The sequence below is a fragment of the Mesocricetus auratus genome, unplaced genomic scaffold (genome assembly GCF_017639785.1).
Source record: "Mesocricetus auratus isolate SY011 unplaced genomic scaffold, BCM_Maur_2.0 Super-Scaffold_100015, whole genome shotgun sequence".
NCBI lineage: Eukaryota > Metazoa > Chordata > Mammalia > Rodentia > Cricetidae > Mesocricetus > Mesocricetus auratus.
In genome coordinates, this window is record NW_024429198.1 from 118,788 (window position 1) to 145,294 (window position 26,507).

Below are 26,507 nucleotides of genomic sequence, written 5' to 3' on the forward strand. Positions count from 1 at the left end.
GCAGAGGTGGCACCATCAGCCACGATACAGCAGCACAGTGGCAGCACAAACAATAGCAATAGTAAAATCCCTTTGAAGCAGCATGACCCCCTTTCTGTCCCCTAATGTAACCTACAGACCCCCATCAAACACCTTAGGCACAGCAGAGTTCCTGGAAAATAAATAGTAAATTATTTAATTAAGATCTGTGACTTTTTGCATAATGTGAAGTCAACATAGGGATGTGTGGAAAGCATGGCATAATAATGGAAAAAGAGGTTTAGAAAAAAGGAACTATCACTAATCCCACATCTGACAGAGGGTTGATCTCCAAAATTTACAAAGAACTCAAGAAGCAAGTCTCTAAAACATCAAAGGACCCAATTAAAAAGTGGGCTGCAGAACTAAATAGAGAATTTTCAATAGAGGAGTCTAAAATGGCTGAGAGGCACTTGAGAAAGTGCTCAACATCCTTAGCCATCCGGGAAATGCAAATCAAAACAACTCTGAGATACCATCTCACTTCTGTCAGAATGGCTAAAATCAAAAACACCAATGACAATTTATGCTGGAGAGGATGTGGTGAAAGGGGGACATTCCTCCATTGCTGGTGGGAGTACCAACTGGTTCAGCCACTTTGGAAATCAGTATGGAGATTCCTCAGAAAAATGGGAATAAACCTACCACAAGACCCAGCAACTCCACTCTTAGGCATATATCCAAAAGATGCCAATTCATACAACAAAGATGTCTGTTCCACTATGTTCATAGCAGCATTATTTGTAATAGCCAGAACTTGGAAGCAACCTAGATGTCCCTCAACCGAAAAGTGGATAGAGAAAATGTGGTACATTTACACAATGGAGTACTATTCAGCAGAAAAAAACAATGGAATCATGAGATTCGCAGGCAAATGGATGACACTAGAAGAAACCATCCTTAGTGAGGTAACCCAGTCACAAAAAGAGAAACATGGCATGTACTCTCTCATATATGGATTTTAGACATAGATCTGGGGAGTGCCAGCCTACAATCCCATGGCCAGAGAGTCTGGGAAACAGAAACTTCATTCAGTGGCTGATCGAAGAAGAGGCAGACTCCCAAGGCTAAGTACTGAGCTGAACTCAAGAAAGCCAGTAACAGAGAGGGAGGACTGATGACCAAAGGGATTAAGACTGGGCAGGTTTAACCCCCAGAAACAGCTGACCTGACAAAGGTTAACTCTTGAATCCCAGGCATCAGCCTGGGAATCCAGCATGGGACTGATCAAGACCCCTGAATGTGGGTGTCAGTGAGGAGGCCTAGGGAATCTATTGAGCCTTGGGCAGCAGATCAGTACCCATCCCGAGTATACACACGGACGGACTTTGGACTCCCATCCAACAATGTGAGGTGCACTCTCACCCTGAACTCTTGGGGAAGGGTCTAGGCCCTGCCCTATATGAAATGACAGACTATGGACACCCCCATGGAGGGCCTCACCCTCCCTGGGGAAATGAGGGGAGAATGGGGGGCGGTTAGGGAGAGGGCACGGGAGGAGGGGAGGGAAAGGGAGAGGGACCTGGAACTGACTTGTGAAGCAACGTTGTTTCTTATCTAAATTTAAACTGAAAAATAAATGAAAAAAAAGAAAAAAGGAACTACAAAATTTATGAGATACACCTATTTAAAGTACATTCACAAATGTTTCAAAGGAATTTTGCCTCTAAAATATGTTTTCACAGAAATGTAAAGAAATTTGTCTGTTAGTATTCCATATAAAACAGAAGGGTTCTATGATTCCTTCTGGGGAGAGAGAAATACCAGGATCTGTTGTACTCCTCCAATGCTGGCATGGTGGTTGTATGCCTCTAGTTTAGACTAGACTGTAAAATCAGTAAGTCCTGAGCACTGTCCTCATCTCAGAGGAGGCACTATGCTTTCTGGAAGCTAGGCCCTTCTCTACATCAAGGGCTGAGAAGCATATGGCAGCAGCCTGCTGACAGACAGTGTTGCTTTTGCTGGAGAGTGAGGATGTGTGGTCCTCTCAGAGGCTTCTATCTAGTCCAGAAATCTATGTCCTTGCAATACGAAACAAAGCATGGTTTAGACTAACATGCTTCTGTTTAGCAGACATGTAAACACCTACTTCTAGACGTAGTCTGAGTATTTCATTTTGTTTTTCCTTCTCTTGAGTTCTTAATTTTGCATTTAACTCTGATATTTCCATCTCCTTCTTTGCCATTTGTTCTTTGTGCTTTTCTTCTTTTAATTCAACTAAGTAAAACAAAAAAATCATTTAGCAGTTCAAAGTTATGTACTTACATTTACTTATTTTTTCATCTCCTAATTCAGCATATTTATTGATCACTTTTGTTCCAGACATTATACTAAACACTTCATACAGGATACATGTATTGTCTGTTTTCACTGAATTTCTGCTTTGGGCTAGGAGACAGATATTAATTACAACTGTGAGATTGCAATGATTCAGGAAGAGCATGGCAAAGAGCTGACAACTTAGGAGGAAACTATACTGGTTGCTTTTCCCATCACTGAAACAAAAATACCCAAGAAGAAGCAACTTAGGGGAAGAAAGGTTTGTTTTAGCTCACAGTGAGTAGATCCAAGCCACCATGTGAAGAAGACATGCCATGTGTAGCTCCGTGGTGCTCGGAGCCTGCTTGGTCTCGGTGTATCAGGAAGCAGACAGATATGAGTAGGGCTGGCTATAAAGCACAATGGTTGCCACCCAGTGACACACTTCCCCCAGGTCAGCTCAACCTCCTAAATCTCCCTAAACAGCACCACTTGGGGATGAATGTGCACACATTAGCCTGGGGGGGGGATTTCACATCCAAAAGGTAAGAGAATTGCTAACCGAATCTGGGGGAATGAGTATAAGATGGGAGGTGCCTGTCTCACAATGTTCCTTTTAAGGCAGAGCCTCACATAAAAAGCCATTTGCTAGGTATAGATGTTATAACAAATGAGAACTGTTAAGAGAAATACTGGCTCCATTTCAGGAGAAAGAAACAAGCAGTACACGGTAGGCCCACTCACTACCCAGTGACCATTTTGAATTGTGGGTTTAATGGGAAACTTAGCTTCATAGCTTATTATCTGTTTACAGGTAGTACCCTAGACTGTGCAAGGAACATTCACTTGAGGTGTGGTGGTTTGAGTAAGAACAGCCCCATAGGCTCATTCATATATTTGAATGCTTAGTCACCAGGGTGGGGAACTATTTGAAATGATTAGGGGGTTTGGAGAAGTGTGTCACTTAGAGGTTTCAAAAGCCCATGTCAAGCCCAGTATCTCTTTCTCTGCCAAAGGATAACTCTCAGCTACTGCTCCAGAACCTGCCTGTCTGTGCCATGCTCTCCGCTATGAAGACAATGCACTAACCCTCTGAAAGTAAAACATGCTTACATTTATTAAGTAAATGATTTTAAGGAAGTGAATTTTATTAATAAACCATATTTTAGAAATTGTGCATGTAGTTTTTTTAATGTATTTTGAACAGGTGTGGGTTAGTGTTTCTGCTCCTAGAGAGAAATCAAATTAAAAAAAAAGCTACAGGGGCTGGAAAGATGATTCACCAGTTAAGAGTATTTGTTGTTCTGGCATAGGACCTGGGTTCACTTCCTAGTACCATATAAATAGCTGACAAACATCTGTAATTCCAGTTCCAGAGGATCTGACATCGTCTTGTATTGGGGATGCACATATCTACTGCACAGACCTATATGTAGGCAAAACATACACATAAAAATCTTATTAAAAGAAGCTGCTGCAAATGTGACTGAATGGGTGGGAATCTATCCTAAGTCAGCAGATGACGTTGATGGTGTCATCCACGTGGTATTGGCTTTGGAGGCATGAATGCAAGTGAGGATGTTGCAAGCTTACAAACACCTTCTCAGATGCTTATTTTCCTCCTGTGCACTTTTGGGGTAAAGTTGGTTCAAAAGCCTTTTTTTGCATCTTTAAAAAATTTTATTTTGTTTTTTTATGTGCATTGATGTGAAGGTGTCAGAGCCCCTGGAACTGGAGTTACAGACAGTTGTGAGCAACCATGTGGGTGATGGGAACTGAACCTGGGTCCTCTGGAAGAGCAGCCAGTGCTCTTAACTGCTGAGCCATCTCTCCAGCCCCTTTTCAAATATTTTGCCCATTTTATTGTGGATTGCTATATAGTACAGAGAGCTTGCAATAGTTTAAGTCTTCTACCTCAGCTTCAAGTGCTGGGGTTATAGGTGTACAGGCCTGTCTTCAAGTTAATTTTTATATATGATGTTCATAAAGACAGGGTCATTAAGTATGGCTTTCAAAATAAGCCAATTCATTACATATCTGCATATATCATACATGCAACGAGACCAGTTTTACTAAAGAAAATTAGTGAAATTATATTCAATATAGTAAGAGACAATTGAAAACTTATTAAAACCTTTTATATTAATTATATAATCATATGTAATATAACTATATATTAATTATATAAAGATGCTGGTTCACAATAGGCAAAGTTGATCACAAACATGAATGATACATATAACTAGTATATTTATGATGCATAAATATACAAAACTTAAAATGCATCAAGGCAGTGCTCATTCAAGAATACTATTATTGGGAAAATAATATGCACCTTTAAATTGCTTCACGATATGTCAGAACTCAATAAATTAAAATTTAAAGTTACCTTTTTTCTGCAGATCCTGATAAAGTTTGCTCATTTCGATTTTATGTCCCTCCTCTTTGATTTTCATTTCACTTATAAGTTTTGCAACATTATTTTTATATTCCTAGAAATTAAAATATATTCACTTCAATGTAATAGTTATACTTTTTGATAATTAAAAAGGTTAATTTCCCAGTTTATATTAATTTTTACATGCAACCATATCCATGCTTTTTATTTATTTTCAATTAACTTATTAGTAGGCACGCACAAAATAGCAAGTTTTATTATTCACACATACATGTCACTGTACGTTGCTAATATATGCACCTATTTCCTGTCCCCTCCCTAAATTGTTCCTTTCCCTCTTTCAAAACAGTCCCTCTTCTGCTAAAGAGACATCTCGATTCTTTCAGAGAATTTGCCATATATATATATTTTTGCTTTCCTCTCTGTTGTAGTTTGAATGTGGACTATCTTCACAGGCTCACCAGATGGTGACACTGTTTTCAGAGATTGTGAAACCTTTAGGAGGCATTTACACAACCTGTACAGGCTAAGCATGGAGATAAGCCTTGAGATTGACAGCCTGCCTCTACTTTCTGCTCAAAATCTGCTTCCTGATAGTGGCTGTAATGTGGCCAGCTGCCTGGCTTCTTCAGCTGCTCTTTGTCTGCTGTGATCAGATACAGCCCTTTAAACTGTAAGCCTAAAGAAAACCTCCCTCCTTTTAACTGGTTCTTGTCAGGTATTTAGCTATCTCAACAAGATGTAATTGATGCACTGCCCATTACCTTTTCTTGTTCCTCCTCCCCACTTCCTTGAGACTCCTTTTCCTCCACATGTGTCTCCTCTCTGTCTCTGTCTCTGTCTCTCTGTCTCTCTCTGTCTCTCTGTCTCTCTGTCTCTCTCTCTCTCTTCTCTCTCTGTCTCTCTCTCTGTCTCTCTCTCACACACACATACTGTGTGCATATTCCTCCTGTCCCTTAGCTTCATCTTGCTCATTTCTCCTTTGTTCCCTTAACTGTTTGCTTCTACCTGCACGCCAAATATGTGTGCATGATTTTATGTATCTATATAAAATCTAGGAACCACAAATAAAAGAAAACATAGTGATATTTGTCTTTATAAGTTTGGCTTAATTTGTATAATATGATTATCTCCAGTTGCATCTATTTCCCTACAAACAAACTAATTACATTTTTCTTTATGGCTGAAAAAATTCCATTGTACACAGATTCATTTTCTTTTGTTTCTTACTTTCTAATTACTTAATCAATTAATTACTTTTCCCAGCCCGATCACAGTTTCCCCTCCCTCCCTCCTCTCCTCCAGTCCCCTTCCCACCTCTTCCCACAATCTACTCCCTCTCCCTTCCCTTCAGTAAAGTGCAGGTTTCCATGTATACCAAGCAGCCAGGGTATAGTAAGTTGCAGTGAGACTAGGCACCTCCCCTCCTATTAAGGCTGAACAGGGCAACCCAGCAGGAGGAAAGAGTCCCAAGAGGAGGTAACAGAGTCAGAGACAGCCCCTGGATCCCTCTACTTGGAGTCCTACAGGAAGACCAATCCACACAGCGGCAACCGTGTGCAGAGAGTCCAGGTCAGTCCCATGCAAGTTCTCCGGTTGGCGGTTCAGTCTCTGTGAGCCCCACGAACCCAGGTCTGTTAACTCTGTGTTTTCCTGTGGTGTCCTTGACCCCTCAAGCTTCCATAATCTATCTTCCCCTGCTTTTACAGGATTCCCCGAGCTCTGACTAATGTTTGGCTGTGGGTCTATGCATCTGTTTCTATCATTTGCTGGGTGAAGTCCCTCTCTGATGACAGTTGGGCTAGACACCAATCTAGGAGTATAGCAGAATATCATTGGAAATCATTTATTGACTTTTTTCTATAGTGCTGCGCAGATGAGGTATAGGACCCTCTCTCCTGAGTGCTTCAGCTATAGAGGGGCAGGACCAGTTCTTCCTAGTGTTGCAGCCAGTGAAGGTCTGGGCCAACTCTATACAGTCCTCTCAAGAGCCATGGACATCAATAGAGATGCATCAGAGCCATGAACCCAGACATGGGTCCCAAAGGCCCAGGCCCAGACATCACCATGGTCCTGGGTGATAATTAAGCCACCCACCTCAGCTCACTCCTCATCTCTTTCACCTCTTCAAATATGCCTTTGTCTACAACAGGGCATGAACCATTCTCTCTCATTCTCTCTCTCTCATTCTCTCTCTCTCTCTCTCTCTCTCTCTCTCTCTCTCTCTCTCTCTCTCTCTCTCTCTCTCTCTGTGTCTCTCCATACCATACATTTGCTCACCACAATAGTGCCCTTCTGCCTGGCTTTGGGCAGAGCTGTTGTTAGAGTCTCCCCCTGTGCCTCATTTTAAAATTTGATTATTTGGTTTGTTGATGTCTTGTTTCTTGAGTTGTTTATATATTTTGGAGATCAGTCCTCTCTGTCAGATGTGAGATTGGTGAATATCTTTTCCCATTCTGTAGGCTGCCATTTTGTCCTTTTGATGTTGCCCTTTGTCTTAGAGAAGCTTTTCAGTTTCATGAGGTCCCATTAATGATACATTTTTTATCCATTACTTTACTGTTGTATATTTAGCTCTATAACTTAGTATTGTGAACAGTGCTGCAATAAATACTGATGTACAAGCAATTCTCTGTTATGTTGATCTAGAACCCTTCTGGTAAATAGCCAGGAATGGTGTAGTAGGGTCATAGTGTAGATGTAGTTTTAATTTCTTCAGAAACCTGCACACTGACTTCCATGGTGGCTGGACTATTTTATATTTCCACTAGCAATATATAGTGGTTTCTTCTTGTCCATGTCCTTAGTTACATTTTCTAATGCTGTGAAGTGACACCATAACTAAGGCAATTGACAGAAGAAAGAGTTTACTGGGGCTGGTTTACAGTTCTTTGTGTTTTCTAGGTATTAATCCTGTCTGATGCACAGGTAGCAAAGGTTTTCTGCCATTTTGTAGGGTCTTTCTTTACTCAACTGTTGGCTGTACAGAAGACTAACCCAAAGAGGTCCCATTTATCTGCTGTTGGCATTATTTCCTGGAGTAGCCATTGCAAAAGTTCTTACCTATGCTCTGCTTTGAAGTGTTTGCCCAAGTTTTTCCTCTAACAGCTTTAGGATTTCATGTTTCATACTAAGTTTTTGCTCCATTTGGAGTTGATTCTTGTGCAAGTTGAGAAAAGTACTTAGTTTCATTCTTCTGTTCCTGGACATCCAGTTTCCTAGGTGCCATTTGTTGAAGAAGTTGTCATTTCTCCAGTATCTATTTTGGCTGCAGTTGTGCGGCTGTGTTTCTGGGTCTACATTTGGGTCTTTATTCTAGTCTATTAAGCCACATGTTTGCTTTGTGCTAATACCATGTTGGTTTTTTATTACTAAGGTTCTGCAGTATAACTTGAAATTACAGCTGAGATTTTGTGCAAATCTGCACGTGTGCACATGTGTGGTATGTGTGTGTGTGTGAGTGTGTGTATGTGTTTGTAAGCATTTTTTTTGACAAAACGTTATAGCTATTCCTAGATATCCAATAGTATTGAGGAGGTAAAACAAATGTACGGGCGTGTGTGTCTATAACTAAATACAATTAGTGTGACAGATGATGGTTAGTGTTGTCAACTTGACAGAACATAGAATTACCAGGGTATGCCTGTTAGGGAGTATACTGGCTACGTTAACTGATATGGGAAGACTTGGTTTAATTATGTGTGTGTATATTCTGGTCTACAAAAAGTGGAATAATGAAACAAACCCCTTTTCACCCCTTTCTGTGTCTTGGCTGTGGGTGATATGACCAGCTGCTTCTAGCTCCTGCCCCTGACTTTTCTACCATGATATCGTGCATTTTTGATCTGTGAGTCAGAATAAATCCTTTCCTCATTAAGTTACTTTTGTTAGTGTCTTTTGTCACAGCTATAGAAAAATAACCAAGACAACTCGTTTAAAGGGACACAGTCTGGACTGCCATTTGTGCTATCTATCCTGCCAGGTAAGTTTCAGGACTGGCCAAACCTAGAAGACTTTAGATGTGATTAAAGCTGTGCAGAGTCAATGCAGGGAGAACCTCAAGCTGGCCATAATATCCATTTGTGTGTATCTAGGTTTCTAGATGGGCAACTAGAAGAGACAACAGAATGTTCTCTATAAACTACATGAGGTGAGTAAGTTACTGTTGCTCTAGGAAGCATTGAGAAAAGTCTATGTACCTTTCTGTTTGACTGTGTTACCTGCAGATGCCACTATTGAGTGGAAGGTGTGCATCAATTTGATAAAATTCAGAATTTCACTCCAACTTTTGGGCATACGAGCTCATACATGTGGGCTGAGGTAGGCTCTAACTCTGTGGGGAAGGGGGAGATCTTCCTTATCACTTTAGTCTGTGTCGTCAGTATTAAGGAATAATTCCTTCTTTCCTTTAATGGCATCAATCCCTAGGAAATAATAGCTGGCTGCCTTCTTCTTTAGTTTCTGGGAACATTGAATTTTAAGGGATAGCTTCTGGCTGTGTTCTTAATTTATGAAACTTATGAATTTTCTATGTGCAATATATAGAATCATCTAGCAAGGATTCTATTAAGCATCTTCCATGTTTGCTCCTAAGAAGTGGTTCTCCAAGAGTTTTAGGTTTAGCAGAAGGGTCTGTATTAGTAAATTCTCATTGTATTGAGGCCATTTAAGAAGTATACTTTGGACAAAAGCTGTTTAAGAAATTAAAAATGGATTGTGGTGCTTTATACTTTGCATTCAATTGAAACTGTTGTTATATATATGTGAGGAGGCATGGTTAAGCTTGAAGTTTTAGAAGGAAAAATGTAAAATTTTCTGTTTCTGTATCTTGAGTGCAAACTGACTCATTTACTGTGGAGCTCTGCAGCGAAGATCTGGAAAGGAGAGGAAAGACTTAAGGAAGAGTCAATGGAAAAGAAAAGCAGAGAAAGGGTGGGGAGAAAAGTATCCCGGAGATCCTTAACTGAAAGTCTAAGCCCTCCAAAAACACAGGCAGAGTGCTTTTCTCTTAGTGGAAAGTATTACTCAGATAGAAGTCCCAGGTTGGGTTCTGGAACAAGCAGCATTTTCTGAAGAGCTTGTCACACAGAAACTCATCAAATTACAAGAAGATCCTTCAAGCTAAGACTGTGCAGGTTCAACTTGAGGTTGTCCAACGAACCTCTCAAAGGGTAGGGGGTAGGAAATCGTATTTTGAGGCACTGTGTTATATGCTCTGCAATTGCTATCACTACCCTGTTCCTGAGGGATGGAAATGAATGTAGCAGAGTACAATAACCACTGGGAGGAACACAATGTCTCCCCATTATTTAGATGGCGTGGTGATTACCCAAATCACAAAGAACACAGACTTATTTCTTTTATAGTAAAAGAATTAAAAATATTAACCAACAGAATATATTTTAGTCTATTATCACAATTGAAAACCATGTATTAAAATAATTCCATCTTTTTTTGGTAGAAAGAAACAGTGCATAAGTGATATTAGGATATTAAGTTTTGTAAAATGGCTGAGTTACAAAAGTTACCATTCATTTATTAAAGATTTTTACATATATAACATATATGTATTACACTTACACACATTTTGGTGATGCTAATTAAACAGCTTTCATATTTGAATGAACAAGTGATTTCAAGTGTCTAGTTGAATATAATAGAATATAAACTTACCTGCTCATGTGATTTTAACTTCTCTTTCATAAAATCAACATTTCTTTTTAGTTGTTCATTTTCATCTATGCACAAATAATCAAGAAACACATTAATAAACAGTACTGAAAATTAATGTGGGATTTTATGTTAACATTTACATTTCTGTTCATGCATGTGCTCAGTAAGTATGCGCCCAGCACTGCTAGATACTGGGAATGCAGGAACACAATAAGTTACTGCTTTTCACTGAGTTTACAGTCTAGTGGTATGGAAGATGCAGTAGCTATATCAGATAAACCTGTGTTTGAGATACTCTGAGAACATGTGGTGGGGTAGACCTAGGTGATCTTGACACTGGGTAAGGGTTTGGGGAAGAAGCAGCCACCCTGAGCTGAGATTTAAGAAGTAAGGCTTGTTCTGCATTCAGGAAGGGCGTTCCAGACACAGGGAAGTGTGCAGCAGAGGACTAGCTTGAGAGAAACAATTTCAGAGGCCAGTGTGATGGCTTGCTATTGTAATTCTAGCTCTTGGGAGATGAAGGTAGAAGGATGACTGCAAAATCTGGACCAGTTTGGGTTAAATAATAAGCTCCATGCCAGTTTAGGCTACAAAATGAGATGTGTCAAGAAACCCAAGAAAGCCCCCTTTGCCCAATGCACTCTTCTTGGGGTGAGTGTGGGCTCTGCTCAGGCTCCAACTCCTGCCCATTACCCCCTCCTTGGATCTTCATGAGCCTGCTTCTCACATCGAGTGGACCTGCACAGACAGGAAGGATGTGAGTCTTGACACACCCCACTCTTGGCTCCCCATCTGCCCACCGGGCTCTGCTTGAGTGTAGAGAACACCCGGAGAAGACAGACCATTCAGAGTTGCAGACACTGAAGTCTTGGCCCACATAAGCCACCAGGAAACTAGAGGAAAATGAAAGACCCCACCTGTACCCATTTGAGGATGGGATGGGAAGATGACAGTATAAGAATACACTCAACAACAGAAAGACCAATATGACACCACCAGAATCTAGAGGCTCCACACCAGTAAGACCTGAAAAGCCCTACACAGATGAAGCAGAAGAGATGGACCTTAAAAATTATTTTAAGATAGAGACCCTCAAAGAGGAAACGAGGAAATCCCTTAAAGAAAGAAATGGAAGAAAAAACAAAAAATACATGAAATGGAGGAAAAGACAAACCAAAAAATTCAAGAAATAAATAATCTAAAAAGAGCCAAGACAAACAAACAAACAAACAAATGAAGGAAACAACTCAAACAGTTGAAAGATTGAAAGCTGAAATAGAAACAATAAAGAAAACACAGAATGAGGGGATGCTGGAAATGGAAAAGCTGGGTAAACGATCAGGAACTACAGATGCAAGTATAACCAATAGAATACAAGAGATGGAAGAGATAATCTCAGGTGTTGAAGACTCCCTAGAGGATATACAGTCATCGACCAAAGAAAATCTCAAGTCCAACAAATCCCTAACACAAAATATCCAGGAAATCTGGGACACCATGAAAAGGCCAAACCTAAGAATAATAGGTAAAGAAGAAGGTGAAGAAATACAGCTCAAAGGTACAGAAAACATATTCAACAAAATCAGGTTTGGAGAGAGGTCTGTCACAGAGGAAATGGTAGGGGACCCACAGGAATAACCCCAACTAAGAATCTAAGCAATGGTGGAGAGGCTGCCTTTGATTCCCTTCCCCTATAATGAGATTGATGACTACTGTGGTTACCATTCCCATCACCTTGACCCAGTAGCTGATCCAAACAGAAACAGGCACCCACAGCTAAAGATTGAGCCAGACTCCTGGAATCCAGTTGTGGAGAGGGAGGAGAGATGAGCAAATGAACCAAGACAGTGCTGGAGAAACCCGCAGAAACAGTTGACCTGACCTAATGAGAGCACACAGACCCTAGTCGTAAAGCAGAGGAACCAGCATTGGACAGAACCAAGCCCTCTGAATGTGGGTGCCAGCTAGGAAGCCAAGGCAGTCTATGAAACCTCTAACAGTGGAGCCAGGGTTTATTTCTAGGTCACAAGTGGACTTTGGGAGCCCTTTCCCTATGGAGGGATACTACTGCAGCCCAGATATGGAAAGAAGGGCCTAGGCCCTCCCCCAAATGATGTGATGGACTTTGATGATCCTCTTTGGAGGGCCTCACTATCCCTGGGAAGCAGATGGGAATGGGTTGGGGGGTCGGTGGGAAGCCTGGGAGGATGGAAGGGTGAGGGAATGGGGAGATGGATATGTAAATAAGAGTGTTTCTAAAATAAAACGAAGAAAGCCAAGAAAAATAAGTAAAAGTATGAGATGCCATGATGGTTCACTTGGTAAAGGCTCCTACCTCTAATTATAGCACAAATTCTAATTGTTCTTAATAATAAAAACCTGGAGTCAGCTATCAGGAGGTGAAAGCTGAAAGATCAGAGAAGCAGAGTGGCAGCCACCAGAGTTTTTATCTCTATTAATGCTCAGACCAAAGGGGCCGTCCTGTCCTCAGACTGCATCTCAGACTGCTCTCCTCCTGCCTTGTATTCCTCTCTCTGCCCAGCCATATCACTCCTGTCTCCAACTCCCTACTGCTGGGATTAAAGGTATGTGGGATCCTTTGTGTGAGCTCTGCTTCTCTTTTAGACCGGGTCAATCTTATGCAGCCCAGAGTGGCCTTGAACTCACAGAGATCTGTTTGTCTGTCTCCAGAGTGCTGGGATAAAAGGTGTGTGTCATCACAGCCTGACTTCTGTGGCTAACTAGTGGCTTAGCTCTGCACTCTGATCTTCAGGCAAGCTTTATTTGTTATAGCATAAACAAAATATCACCACACCTAATGACTTGAGTTCAATCTTGGGATTCCCAGGGTGGATGGAGAGAACTGACTTCTGCAAGTTGTCCTCTTACTTCCACATGAGAACCATCTGACATGTGCACCACCTCCCACACAAATAAATAAATACAACAAAATATTTAAAAAGTAAAGAAAGAAAAGCTATGATTTCAGAATAGGAAACCTGGTGAAGTATAAAGAGTGAGAAGGAGGTGCTATACAATTTCAAACTACATTATCTAGGAGGACATAGTTGTAAGAATGACTTGGGATTTTTAAGATATTACAGAGAATCATCAAAGAATTTGAACAGTGAAGCAGTGAAATGGCTTGTGATGCACGCTGCTATAGCATGACTATTGCACTCTGCAGTTCACAGCTGCTGTGATTACCCAAACAAGGTCGGGCCCATCATAATCCTGTCCAGGGGTAGAAGTGGGCTCAAGAGGCTTCAACTCTTCCTCAACATTTATAGGCAATTAATAGTTGCTGTAGGAGGGAGGGGGTGACATTTTACTCAGTGGTATAACCACTGGTAAGGTGCCTGTGTTCCTGTAGAGAACCCCTCTCCCATGGTCTTGTAAACAACTCTTCTGTAGCTCACTGGGTCATCAAAACAAAATCCAACAGCATGAGTGCACACATGCATGTATGAGCATGTGCACATACACTACAACACCACACATACACACACACACACACACTACTTGTTTTCCCGAAACGAAAAATATAACAAAAATAGGAAAATATTCTCAACCAAAACAAAACATTTCCTTTAACAAAGGAAAGAATACAGATAAATTTTCTGTTTCCCCTCCATTGTATGGAATTTTAAAGTCACAGGGATACAGCAAATTTTCAAGTTGAAGTACATTTTATTAATGGAATGTATTCTTGAATTTAAAAAGTAATGTTTCAGAAGACTTCAATCTTTTTAATAGTAACGGGCTTTCTTTATGATTCAGTTTTTATGTTTTAAGTCTAGGCACTATTTAATGTGATGAAGTACGTACAACACTTACCATTTCAGCTATTCTAGGAATACAGTTCAGAGACATTAAGTATAACGTGTCAAACCATCTTGACTTCCATCTCCAGAAACTTATCTTCTCTTAATGTATATGTGGTGTCTATCAAACACTAATCTCTCCTATTCTGACCCTAGCCCCTGGCAACTTGTTATTTTCCACCTCTAAATTTACTACTCTAGGTACTGGGTATAAGTGGAATCACATAGTCTCTATTGTCTGGCATATTTCACTTAGCATAATGCTTTCAAGTTCATTCATGTTGTAAAAGGCATCATTTCTTTTTAAGGATGCATAACATTTCTTCATATGCATATGCCTCATTTCTTTACCCATCTGTTGATGAACATCGGAGTTTACTCAGCTTTGTTATTTTGATAGACACAAAGAGGAAAAGGCTTATTTTGGTTTACAGTTCTGTGAGTTTCACTTCATGATTGTACCCATTGCTTAAGCCTGTGGTAGCACACAGTGAAAGTGCAGGGCAGGTCACTGCATGTGGCTGGTTTGTGACAGAGAACCAAAGAGGCAAAGGTCCTCTGCCAGTGTTCTTTCTCCTACGGACTAAGTTTCTAATACACGAACCTTTGGGGGCACATTTTATATCCAATCTACAGGAGGCTGGCTACTCCACCTTTTGGTCTTTGGGGTTAATGCTGCTATTAATACTAGTGTACAAAGCTATCTGTCTCGGATTTTTATTCTTTTTGTAAATATATTGGAGTGGAATTTCTGAATCAAATGGCAGTTCTAAGTTTCATTTTTTTCTGAGTAATCACCAATTTGTGATGACAGCTACATTATATTCTATCAGAAATACCAATACACCTTGTGTTTTGAGGTAGGTTCTCTAGTGACCTGGAGTTTGCCAAATAGGTCAGGCTAGGTGGCCCCTGGATGAGTCATAGGGATCCACCAGTGCTGGGTTTATATGTGGGTACCACCACACCTGGCTTTCTTTCATGCCCTTCCTGTCCTCCCTCCCCCCTCCCTCCTTCCACCCCTCGCCTCTTCCTTCCTTTAAACATGGCTTCTATGGATTGTACTCATGTATGCAATTTATTGAATGAACTATCTGTTCCCCCTAAACCATGATTTTAAGAATGATTTCCCCCAACTTACCTTTCAAATTGTGTTGATATTGAATAGTCTGTTGTAGCCCTTTTATCATAGTATGAAGAGTAGTACATTCTAAAACATAAAAGATACATTTATTTGAAAACCATCTTGAAATCTTCTTGATTGAAAGAATTGAAACAACATAATATTTAACTGAAGATTATATGATTTTAATAAAGCAACCAGACATTTGAAGGTAAATTACAATATATGGTGTCTTAGTTAGGGCTATTCCTGTGATGAAACCTGGAGACAAGAGCTATCCTGGTAGCAATTGCTGTCTTAGTTAGGGTTATTATTGTTGTTATGAAACCCAGAGGCAAGAACTGATACAGAGACCATACAGGAGTGCTGCTTCCTGGCTTTCTCCCCATGGCTTGCTCAGCCTGCTTTCTTATAGAACCCAGGACCACCAGTCCATGGGTGCCTCTGCCCAAACTGGGCAGGGACCTTCCCCATCAATCACTAATTAAGAAAATGCCCTACAGGCTTGCCTATAGCCTAATCTTCTAGAGGCATTTTCTCAAATGAGGCTACCTCTTCCTCCTCCTCTCCCTTCCCCACTTTCCCAACCCCCTTTCTCTAGTTTTTTGAGACAAGCTCTCTCTGTAGTCCTGGCAGTCCTGGAACCTGCTCTGTAGACCAGGATGGTCCTGAACTCAGATCTGCCTGCTTCTGCCTCTCAAGTGCTCGGATTAAAGATGTGTGCATCACCATCTCTCAGCAAGCTTCTTCCTCTCTGATGACTCTAGTTTTTGTTAAGTTGGCATAAAACTAGTCAACACACACAGAAAGTCTTTTAAATTAACCTTTTATGTGAAATGAATCCCAGCACTTAGTAATGACTTTTCTAAGGCCCAGTACTGTAGAGACCTTCCCACGGTGCCTTAACAATGTCTTCCCTGAAAGTGACCCACACCTGGACACGTCTGTGAATCACAGAAAGTGTTTCATGAACTATGAAAGCATTAAAACCCTAGGCAGTGTTACACAGCATCAGCAACCTCAGTATCAGTGGCTTCAGACAAAATCCAATATACGTCCTTCAATTATGATGATGAAGATCAAAGTATTTTGCAAAGGTTCAAAGCCTCATGACCAGTACGAGGCCCCACTTTTGGGGCCTTTCACTCTTTTCTGTTCTCCCTTCTGTCCCTGCCACCCACTCACACAAAGCTCTCCATCACATTCTCCTTTCTCCATGTTGCTATTTCCCAGTAATAGAATGAGGGCTACATTCCTTCCCAGACAGACATTAGCTAATAGCTTGCTTCATACATGCAACCGTGCTAGATGAGATAACAAGAGAGAAGTGCTTACATATTACTTGTACTTATTGTAATGAATATCATTTATTGTAAGGAATCTAGCAATTAGTGAAGTGAGGTGAAGTTCCCTCAGTAATCAGCAAACTAAAATCCCCTTGCTACTCTGCGTGTACTGGAGGCTTTAAAAAGTATTTTTAAAATTTGAACACAAGGTGGCAGGCTCATCACATTTTTCCACATTAGAAATTAGCTAGATGAAGATTTCTACATGAACTAGAACGGCATTTAATGATTTATAATAAAAGCTTCTCATTGTCTCTTCAAACTTTAATCTACATTATCTTTTCCTCTAGAATTTATTATGCTGTCCTATTAAATTTTTCTTGATTATTAAGCTATTTCTTAATAATTTAGTACACCAATAATGATTTTAATGCAAATTTAGGATTTAGTATCACTTAGCAATTCATGTGTTAGTAAATATTTCATAAAATAGCTTGAAATATTAAATGGAATTAAAACATAGCTAACAGTTTGGACCTGAAATGCCTCCCAAGGACTCAAGTACTAAAGGTTTGGTTCTTACCTCATGGAGCCCCTGGGAGGTGAGAGAAGCTTGAAGAGAGAAAATCTAGCAAGAATTTAGGTCACAGATCAATGCCTTTAAAGGGGATTGTGGGACCCAGTCCTCTTCCTTGGTTTCACATTCAAGCATAAGGCTTATGGTCCTTCTCTGCTGTGTGTCGTGCCATCATGAGCTGCACCAGGCCCAGAGCAGTGGGGTCACACAGCCATGGACTGGACACTCCAAAACCGTAAGCCCTAAATGAATTTTTCTTCTTTTTAGGTTGATTTAGCCTAGTTTTTTTGTGTTACAGTAATGGAGAGATAACTAACTTAAGTATATAAAAGATTCTACCAGTATTTAGTCTTCACCACTAATATTATTACCATCTTGATCACAATTACAAGGTGTCCAAAACTTACCAAATTCTTTGATGTTCAGTCAAGAGGCTACACCAAAACCTGTACAGAGATAACTATAGCAGCCATATTCTTAACAGCTAAAATTTGGATGAATAGATGAATGAATAAACTGTGGTACCTCCACAAAGTTCAATTAAAATCATTTTTTATTGAGCATAGAAATGCAAAGGAATTTTAAACATAAAGCCAAAGAAGTCAGTCTGAAGAAGTTGCATATTATGTGATTCAAACTATATGGTGATTTGGAAAATGAAGAACTGTACCCAGTAAAATGACCAGTGAAGATCAGACATCCACAGGGACCAAGGGAAGGGAGGATGCTTACGCTTCTCTGCTCTCACAGTTCTGTTTCTTTGGCTTTGATGACCTTGACAATCTTTGAAATACTGGTGAGGTATTTTGTCATGTCCTTCTGTGGGAGTTTGCATGATAATCTTATGATTAGATTGGGGTTGCAGAAATGGGGATAAAGTTTACAAAAGTAAAGCATCATTTTCATCATATCATACCGCATCAAAGGTACATACAGTTAATATGGTATTGTGTTTGATTTACTGATCACGTGGCAGAGGTAGAATTTGCCCAGTGTCAATACTCAGCACCATGAGATTTAATATCTACCTTGTTATACTGTGTACTTCCCTACAAAAAGGAAATTCTTTACTGGACCCACACTTAACCAGTGGAGTCGTGCTCCACCTATCTAGAACAAATCATCTACATGAGCAATTTGGAATTCTGCCACACCGGAGATCAGTTTTTTTCTTCCTTTACTATTTATTCATAAAAGTGGATTGAGGCTATAAATTATGCATTATGGGTATAATTCAACAGTGGGTTTTTTGTTGTTGTTGTTGTTGCTGAAGTCATTCCAGCTTTGGTCATTGGAAGCTCTTTCAGTTCATTTCTGAGTTGTTTTTTGACAAATTTCATCATTATGTGTTTATTTTTTCTTTTCTTTCACTTAAATGTTTAGGAAGAGAAAGTCTCTCTCTTTCTATCCTCAGTTGAACTGAACTTATAACCCACCTCCTTCAGCATCCCGAGTGCTGGAGTTTTGTAATATAACACCACACTTGGCTATTTTTTTTTCTGTTTTTGAGTATTGGCTTCCTGTGGCATTACAAGATACTTCAATCTTACAGTATAAGTTAATTCAAATCCTACACTCACCCAGTTCTTTTTGCTAGAGAAAGGTATTAGAAGATAAGATCTGAGCACTGGATCATTGCTACTTAGGACCTCTCAGATACAGAAAGAAAATAAATGTGCTAAATTATCAGCTCTGAAAACATACAGGCAAATATCATTATACAGACTGAGCAGGTTTTATTTGGGAATATATATCATACTCATATACATATATTCATGTAGCAACAATTAATGAAAGAAGAGGCCATACATTTGAAAGAGAGCAAGGAGTGATATGGGGAGGGCTTGGAAGAAGGAAAGGGAATGGGGAAATGGTATTATTGTAATCTCAAAAAATAAAAGAAGTAATAAAAATAAAAATAAAAAATCAATAGGAAATACATGTGCATAGCTTCATTGAAACAATATTCCTACATTTTACTGCTTTCTTTGTGTGTGTGTGTGTGTGTGTGTGTGTGTGTGTGCACGCAAGTGTGGCATGTGTTAAGACAGAGGATGATTTTGAGGAGTTGTTCTTTTTCCTATGTGGATCCTGTGGATAAAACCAGGGCATTGGACTTGACTACAGGTGCCTTTACCCTTTGAGTCACCTTGTCAGCTCATATCATAGCTTCATTTTAAACTCTGAAAACTGGAACTCAAGGTTTGCCCCATGTGGTTTTATAGACCTGAACTGAGCCTTCAATTTGCCTTTTGTTACATGGGTAGTATTTGGTTGAAGACTTAACTTTCTTCATTCTAGTTTTTTTTTGTGTGCATATTTTGGAGCTATACTAAAAAAGAGTCCAATGAGACAGCAGTCTGAAAAGTTATGCAGGCACTTAAGGTAGGTGACAAACACATGGCATACCATCAGTCCCTGTAGTGACCACCCTCATTAGACTAATGTTTTGTTAGGCAGCAAAGGACTGACCTTCTTTTATTGTGGTCTCTTTTGTTTGCATTATCTTTAATAAACTATTAGTCTTCTCCAGCTGAATATCCAGTTGGTTATTCTTTCCCGTGATTTCTATCATTTTCTGCAGAAGAAATTGGGAACATGTTATCACAAAAATCAATTTTGATTCTTTTGTTAAGAATATAAAGTCAAATGAGAACAAAAACCATTTAACATCTGAAAGTCTAAAAACCGAATTTTGGATATAATTTCAAATAAACTATAGTGTACTGAGCCTTTGATTTTCCCTTTCTTACATGCATAGCTTCTGGTAGCAGAGAAATTCCTTCATTCTAGGTTTTCATGTATTTGAAACTATACTAAGAAGAAGAGCACAATGGCATAATAGTCTGAAAAGTTCTACGTGCACGTAAAGCAGGTTGCACACGGAGGGCACAAATGGCAGTCACTGCAGTGAACACCCTCATCACAATTAATATGACTTCCTGACTTATTTTAAAAGCAACGTGGTAGGGTTGAGAATGCAGGCCAGTGATAAAGCGCTATGTTACCATTCACGAGAACCTCTTGGGTTCCAGCAAACACACACACACACACACAGGGAGGGGCATGGTAAAATATTAAATCAGCCTGTTATAAACAGGAGGAAAATATGACCTAGCAGGAGTATCTTTCTTTCAATTATTCAGCCTTTAGTTACATGTTAATCACAGGCGTCTACCAAACACAATGGTAGCTGTTTGCGGAGGCTGAAGTCCAGGAGTTCATGTCCAACCTGAACACTACAATGAGGTTTGGTCTTAAAACTTTTGTTTCCAGATGACTTTATGTTGACACACTATGCTATTTTCTCTGTTCTGCACCTAGATGTTCCACTTAGAATTATTTTCTGAAAGACGATATCACAATCACAAATCTATTGCATTCTTTTTACAGCTATTCTGAGTCTTACTTTTGAAGATGCTTTTAGGGAAAATTTTGTTGCTTATAATTTTTCTATTATAGACAATAAAGAAGCATTTTGGACATGCATGTCTCTGGTGTCTTTGTAAGCAGTATAAGCTTCCTTGTAGTCTTCACATCTATCGATTCATCATCAAGCTTGTGTTGTCTGTATCTCTATCCCCTTCCCCCTTTAACTTCAGCAGCTGACACTGTATCACTTCATCTGTATTCCGATTGATGTATCTCTCTCAGAGGTAAAATTCTAAATGTCACAATACCATATCAAATTAAAGAGGGACAATTATTTTTATTTAAGATACTTGAGGATAAGATATTTCCAAATTAATGTCTCAACATATAGCATTGATTCCCTTTCCACAAGAGTACTTATTTTTTTTCCCTGTTGCTATATTAATCTCTGGACTAAGTTTTAGGCAAAGAGAAGAAAAGGAGAACAGAGAGGATAGGGGAAAATCTAAACACACGTATGTTCATATGTTCTATATTATAATTTATCATCATGGCAGAAGACTGAAACATGAACCTATTTTATCTTTCATTAAAACTATTTTGGAGTTTGTGGGCATTCTGGCATTCCCTTAACTTTAGCAAAAATGAAACAACTGTTTGCTTCCTGCTCTAGGAACATTTTTTATATACTAGTAAAAGTAAGTTTAAATGTGAAAGGGCAATATGGAAGAGGAGGTAGGAAGAATATAAGAGCCAGATGATGAGGAAGAGTGTTGTGAAACGCTGCCTTTTGGCTGGGACATGGCTGTTGTCCTCATGGACTCAGAGCATGGCCTGTACAAGATCAAGCCAGCCAACAGTCCAGAAGGTGTAGGGAAGGGCCCACGAGGCTCTTCCTCTGGCTGAGAGGCTCCTTGTAACTGATTGTGGTGTAAGGGGGATATTTCTTGGGGTATCTGTGTGGCTGCTGGTAGGCAAACCATATTCTGGTGGGTGTCCCACATCCCTGTGCATTTGGGAAATACTAACCAGACTTGGTGAGGTATTAAAGAAAGAGTAGGAGGAGAAGGAGGAAGTGGAGGAGGAGGAGGAGGCGGAGGAGGAGGAGGAGGAGGAGGAACAGAAGCTAGAGGAGGAGTAGGAGGAGGTGGAGAAGAAGCTGGAGGAGGAGAAGCCGGAGGAGGAGGAGAAGCTGGAGGAGGAGGAGTAGGAGTAGGTGGAGGAGGAGAAGCTGGGGCAGGAGGAGGAGTAGGAGTAGGTGGAGGAGGAGAAGCTGGAGGAGCAGGAGAAGCTGGAGGAGGAGGAGAAGCTAGAGGAGGAGGAGGAAGAGGATGGTGATGAGAAGGTGGGAAGGGGAAGTACTGTGGGTGTTCCATGGTATGTGTGTGTGGGATTTGAGTTGGACACGATAAGAAACATTGTATACATATATAAAATTATTGGAGAAAGAATAAAATATTAAAGTTTCAAAATACAAGGATTTAGCAAAATACATCTCCATTATTCAATCTGGCTTATTTTTTTAAAATTAAAAAAGTATATTTATTTAACAAAAATGATACATTTTACTATAATAACATACAGTGAAAAAAGGAAGTTTATTGGTGTTTTCAAATTCCTGGCATTCTTTGAGATTTGGAGACAATAAATCAGCATTGCTATGAATTCACACATTTTTCCTCTTGAGACATGGTTTCTTTAGGTAGTCCTGCCTGTCCTGGAACTTGCTCTGTAGATCAGGCTGTCCTTGAACTCTGAGATCTACCTGCCACTGCTTCCAGAGTGCTGGGATTAATTATGCGCCACCATACAGTGAAAAAAACATAACTTAAGATTTGGGACTCCCAGTGAGGAAACAGCCCCTCACAGAATCAAATGCAGACATTGCTCATTATATTTTTAAAATTAAAACTTCTCACTTTTATGTGTGTGAGTGTTCTGACTGCATCTAAGGATACCGCAAGTGTATAGTGGTGCCCTTAGATGCTATAGGAAGGTATTGCATCTCAGGGAACTGGAGTTACAGACAGTTGTGAGCAGCCAAGTGGGTGTTGGAAAGTGAACTCTGATCTTCTGTAAGAGCAGTTGGTGTTCCTAACCACTGTGCAATCTCTCCAGCCCTGGCTCAACCCCCCTTTTTTTCTCTGATGAATTTTCCCTTTTTCCTAGTTTCTCTCTTTGACGAAAATCTTTTTTGTTTCTCTACAGCCATCTGCTATGTGTCTTTACATACCTTTTCTCTACAGGCATCTGCTATGTGTCTTTACATACCTTTTCAATCTGTGAGAAGTCATCTATCAGTTTGTCAAGATTCACATTGCTAATTTTTTTAGCACTTCCTTCACTGCTTTGATCCATGCCTGAAACAATGAAGAGCAGACAATACTAAGGAAGACCCGAAGTATCACAACACTGGTCATCGTTCAAACATGAAAGTAATTGTCCTCTGAGCTCCATTTTACTTGGAGAACTTTTGTTATACTCCATGTTAGCAGCAGTCAAATGCATTGTTTTCTCTTTACCATACCCCACTCTGCCAAATTTTCTCTAAAAAGACCTAAACTGTTTGTGGTTATGTATACATGCATAGAAATTGCTTGCCTCTAATATTTAATAAAATCTAATAATGCCACCACCTGACACTCATCTCTTTGTCTATCAGCCTGGCTGTTTATAATTTGGTACATCATTCAATCTGAGGCATGACTTTAAAGGCAAGCATTCTCACTTACTATGCTAAACTTGCTTGTTATGTCACAGATATTTTGTTAGCTTGTTTGTGTCTCATATTTTGTCTGGCAGCATGTTTAGTAAATAAATGATACATAGAAAATAATGTACTCACAAAAATGTTTCTATGTTTCTAATGCTTTTCCACTCTTTTTGGATATGATCATTTTAGTAACAGCAAACAACTGAGATAAAGACAAAGTTTCAAGCCTATGGAGCTAATCGTAAAAATGCTTCAGAATTCCATAGGTAAACTCATTCACACAGGATGCAGACAGCATTTAAATGCGGGACTGGGAAGGTGAAATACTTGTCATTAGACTTTTTTCAAGTGAAAACGGTGGTGAAATGCAAACTTGACACTCAAGTATTCTACATTTGGGGAAGGACCACAAGTCAATGTATTGGATGGCAAATAAAATTCCTGAAGCAGTTACTCAAAATATCTTTTTGGTGGTCATATAGTTAAACTGGACATTGCCTAATGTTACTCCATCAAGAAATTCCACTTTATCTCCTGAGCAAATTGGGAGTATGGGGGGGGGGAGAAAGGGAGTTAGGAGAAAGAGAAGGGGAGAAGAGGAGGTGAGAGGAGGACATGAGAGAGCAGGAAGATTGAGTCGGGGGAAGAATAGAGGAGAGCAAGAAAAGAGATACCATAATAGAGGGAGCCATTATAGGTTTAAATAGAAACCTGGCACTAGGGAAATGTCTAGAGATCTACAAGGTTGACCCCAACTAACAATCTAAGCAATAGTTGAGAAGCAACCTTAAATGCCCTTCCCTGATAATGAGATTGATGACTACCTTATATGCCATCCTAGAGTCTTCATCCAGTAGCTGATGGAAGTAGAAGCAGACACCCACACCCAAACACTGAACTGAACTCTGGAATCCAGTTGCAGAGAAGTAGGAGTGATAAGCAAAGGAGTCAAGGCCAGACTGGAGAAACCCACAGAAACATCTGACCTGAACAAGGGGGAGTTCATGGACCCCAGTCTGACAGCTGGGAAACCAGAATAGAACTGACCCAGATCCCCTGATCGTGGGTGTCAGTTAGGAGACCTGGGCAATTTGTGGGACCTCTGGTAATGGATGAGTATTTATTCCTAGGATACAAATGCATTTTGGGTGTCCATTCCACATAGAGGGATACTCAGTCTAGACACATGGGGGAGGGTCTAGGCCCTGTTATAAATGATATGACAGTCTTTGAAGATCCCCCATGGAAGGCCTCACTGTCCCTGGGGAGCATAAAGTGGATTAGGGGGTTGGTGGGAGGCAGGAGGGGAGGGAGAGGGAACTGGGATTGACATGTAAAACAAGCTTGTTTCTAATTTAAATTAAAAAAAGGTAAAAAAATGAAATTCCACTTTCTGGGCTGGAGAGATGGCTTAGAGTTAAAAGCACTGACTGCTCTTCCAGAGGTCCTGAGTTCAACTCCCAGAAACCACATGCTAGCTCACAACCATCTGTGAGGTCTGGTGCCCTCTTCTGGTATGCAGGTGTATATGCAGGCAGAACACTGTATATGTAATAAAAATAACTAAAAAAAGTTAAAAAAAAGAAATTTCAGTTTCTTATTTTTTATATTACTTGGATACCAGCAGCTTTTAATGGTTTTGAAATATGAATTTTTGTTATGTAGTTTCAGTTTAGTGAAATAGTATCAATTCTGTATCACATGGGTAAAATTATACTTAAAATTTCTTAGTAAAAACTTTAGTCTTATGGTAAAAAATAATTATAATAGACCCCCATGCTAAACAGTTAAATTATTTGTTGAATAAAGTTAAAAAATCACGGGTTGATATTGTTACTTAAACTAGAGGGTAATCTGAAGTATTTAAAAACCTCTCCCTTCATTTTCCTTAGTCCCTAATGTTTCGAATACATTTTAAAAACTTGTTCTGTCTCAGAAATAGATTCCAGAACTAAATGAATTCGAGCCTAGATCATCTACATTTTTTTTCTTCATAGAACATATATAACCTGTAACTATGACCAAGGATGAAGCCTCTGTGTGTGTGTGTGTGTGTGTGTGTGTGTGTGTGTGTGTGTGTGTGTGTGTGTGTATGTGTGTGTGTGTGGTGGGGGGCAGGCAGTGGAGGTCTGGGTAGAAGTCCCCACCATGGGACAAACGAAAACTTTACATTAATATTCTACTTATTATTGCCCGCCTGTCACATTCATTTCTAGTTTGTTTGTTTTTTTGAGACATGGTTTCTTTGTGTAGTCCTGGGTGTCCTGGGACTCACTAGTAGGCTGGCCTCGAACTCACAGAGATCCACCTGCTTCTGACTCTGGAGTGTGGGGATTAAAGTTGTGCACCACCACTGCCCAGCCCTTTCTAGATGTCTTAATTACCCTCTTCTCCTAATTTCCTAAGTCCAGATTCTTTCAACAAATGTGGTTTTGCCAAGTGAAACCTTGCAATTAATTCAGCGACTCAGTGCTTGGTGGCTTCTCTATTGAGCAGACTGACTTGTGACTTTCAAGGCTCGGCCTCCACCAAGTCCACAGGCCAGCAATAGTTCAATTTCCTTCTTTGACTTGTGTCCGGGGGCTTGCCTTCTAGCCCTAGCTAGTCCTTGCAGGTGTCAGGAGCGGGGCGGGACTCAGGGTCGCTTCTTTTTCTTTCTTCTGAATTCTCCAAGAATTCGCTCTCGAAGCCTGTGGCTAAGGCCCGCCATGGCATCCCAGTGTCTTCCGGGCAGCAGACACGCAGCGGTGCGGGCGAGGACCACCGGTGTGAGAGAAGCGCATGGACAAAACGGTAGGAATCCAGGGCACTTCGAAGAGGTGTAAGGAAAAGAATCTACGGAAACTGGGAGTTCGAATCTCCCAGGAAGGTCTTGGAACGTACCTGCCACCGCGCACCTTCCACTCTCCGCCAGGTCCTCTGGGCGCCGGTGGTCGGTCCGTTCCAGATTGCTGTCTTCTTCCGGGCAGGAAGCAGGTTCCCTCCACTATGGGTCCGGCCGGTCTGTGCCCTGTCCTGCAGCCCCTGCCACCGGCCATCCTAGGTCCCTAGGCCCCTTATTGCCTCCTAGGTGCTTTCATGTGATTCTTAGACCATGGATTAACATTCAGCGACTGCCAGATTGATTACTGTTTTGCTAAGTCACGAAGAAACCACAGTTACGCTTGATTTACTTGTTAAGTCAGCGCAATTGCATGAGTAATAACCCATATCCATCCCTGTGACTTTAGGTCTTTTAAAGTCCCAGATTCAGTTAATAGATAG

At 40.3% G+C, this 26,507-nt stretch overlaps 1 protein-coding gene across 1 annotated transcript in view; it reads right to left on the minus strand.

Annotated features, from left to right (window-relative positions):
* Positions 1–26,215, minus strand: part of Ccdc152 (coiled-coil domain containing 152) — a 27,891-nt gene extending 1,676 nt beyond the window's left edge. The window contains exons 1-7 of the mRNA XM_040757556.1: positions 26,127–26,215; positions 22,802–22,890; positions 19,631–19,736; positions 15,314–15,382; positions 10,349–10,413; positions 4,667–4,769; positions 2,108–2,235 (exon numbers count right to left, since the gene is read on the minus strand). Of these exons, the coding sequence (XP_040613490.1) occupies positions 2,108–2,235; positions 4,667–4,769; positions 10,349–10,413; positions 15,314–15,382; positions 19,631–19,736; positions 22,802–22,888 (558 nt within the window). The 5' untranslated portion in view covers positions 22,889–22,890; positions 26,127–26,215. The remainder of the gene's footprint in view (positions 1–2,107; positions 2,236–4,666; positions 4,770–10,348; positions 10,414–15,313; positions 15,383–19,630; positions 19,737–22,801; positions 22,891–26,126) is intronic.
* Between the last annotated feature and the right edge of the window lie 292 nt (positions 26,216–26,507).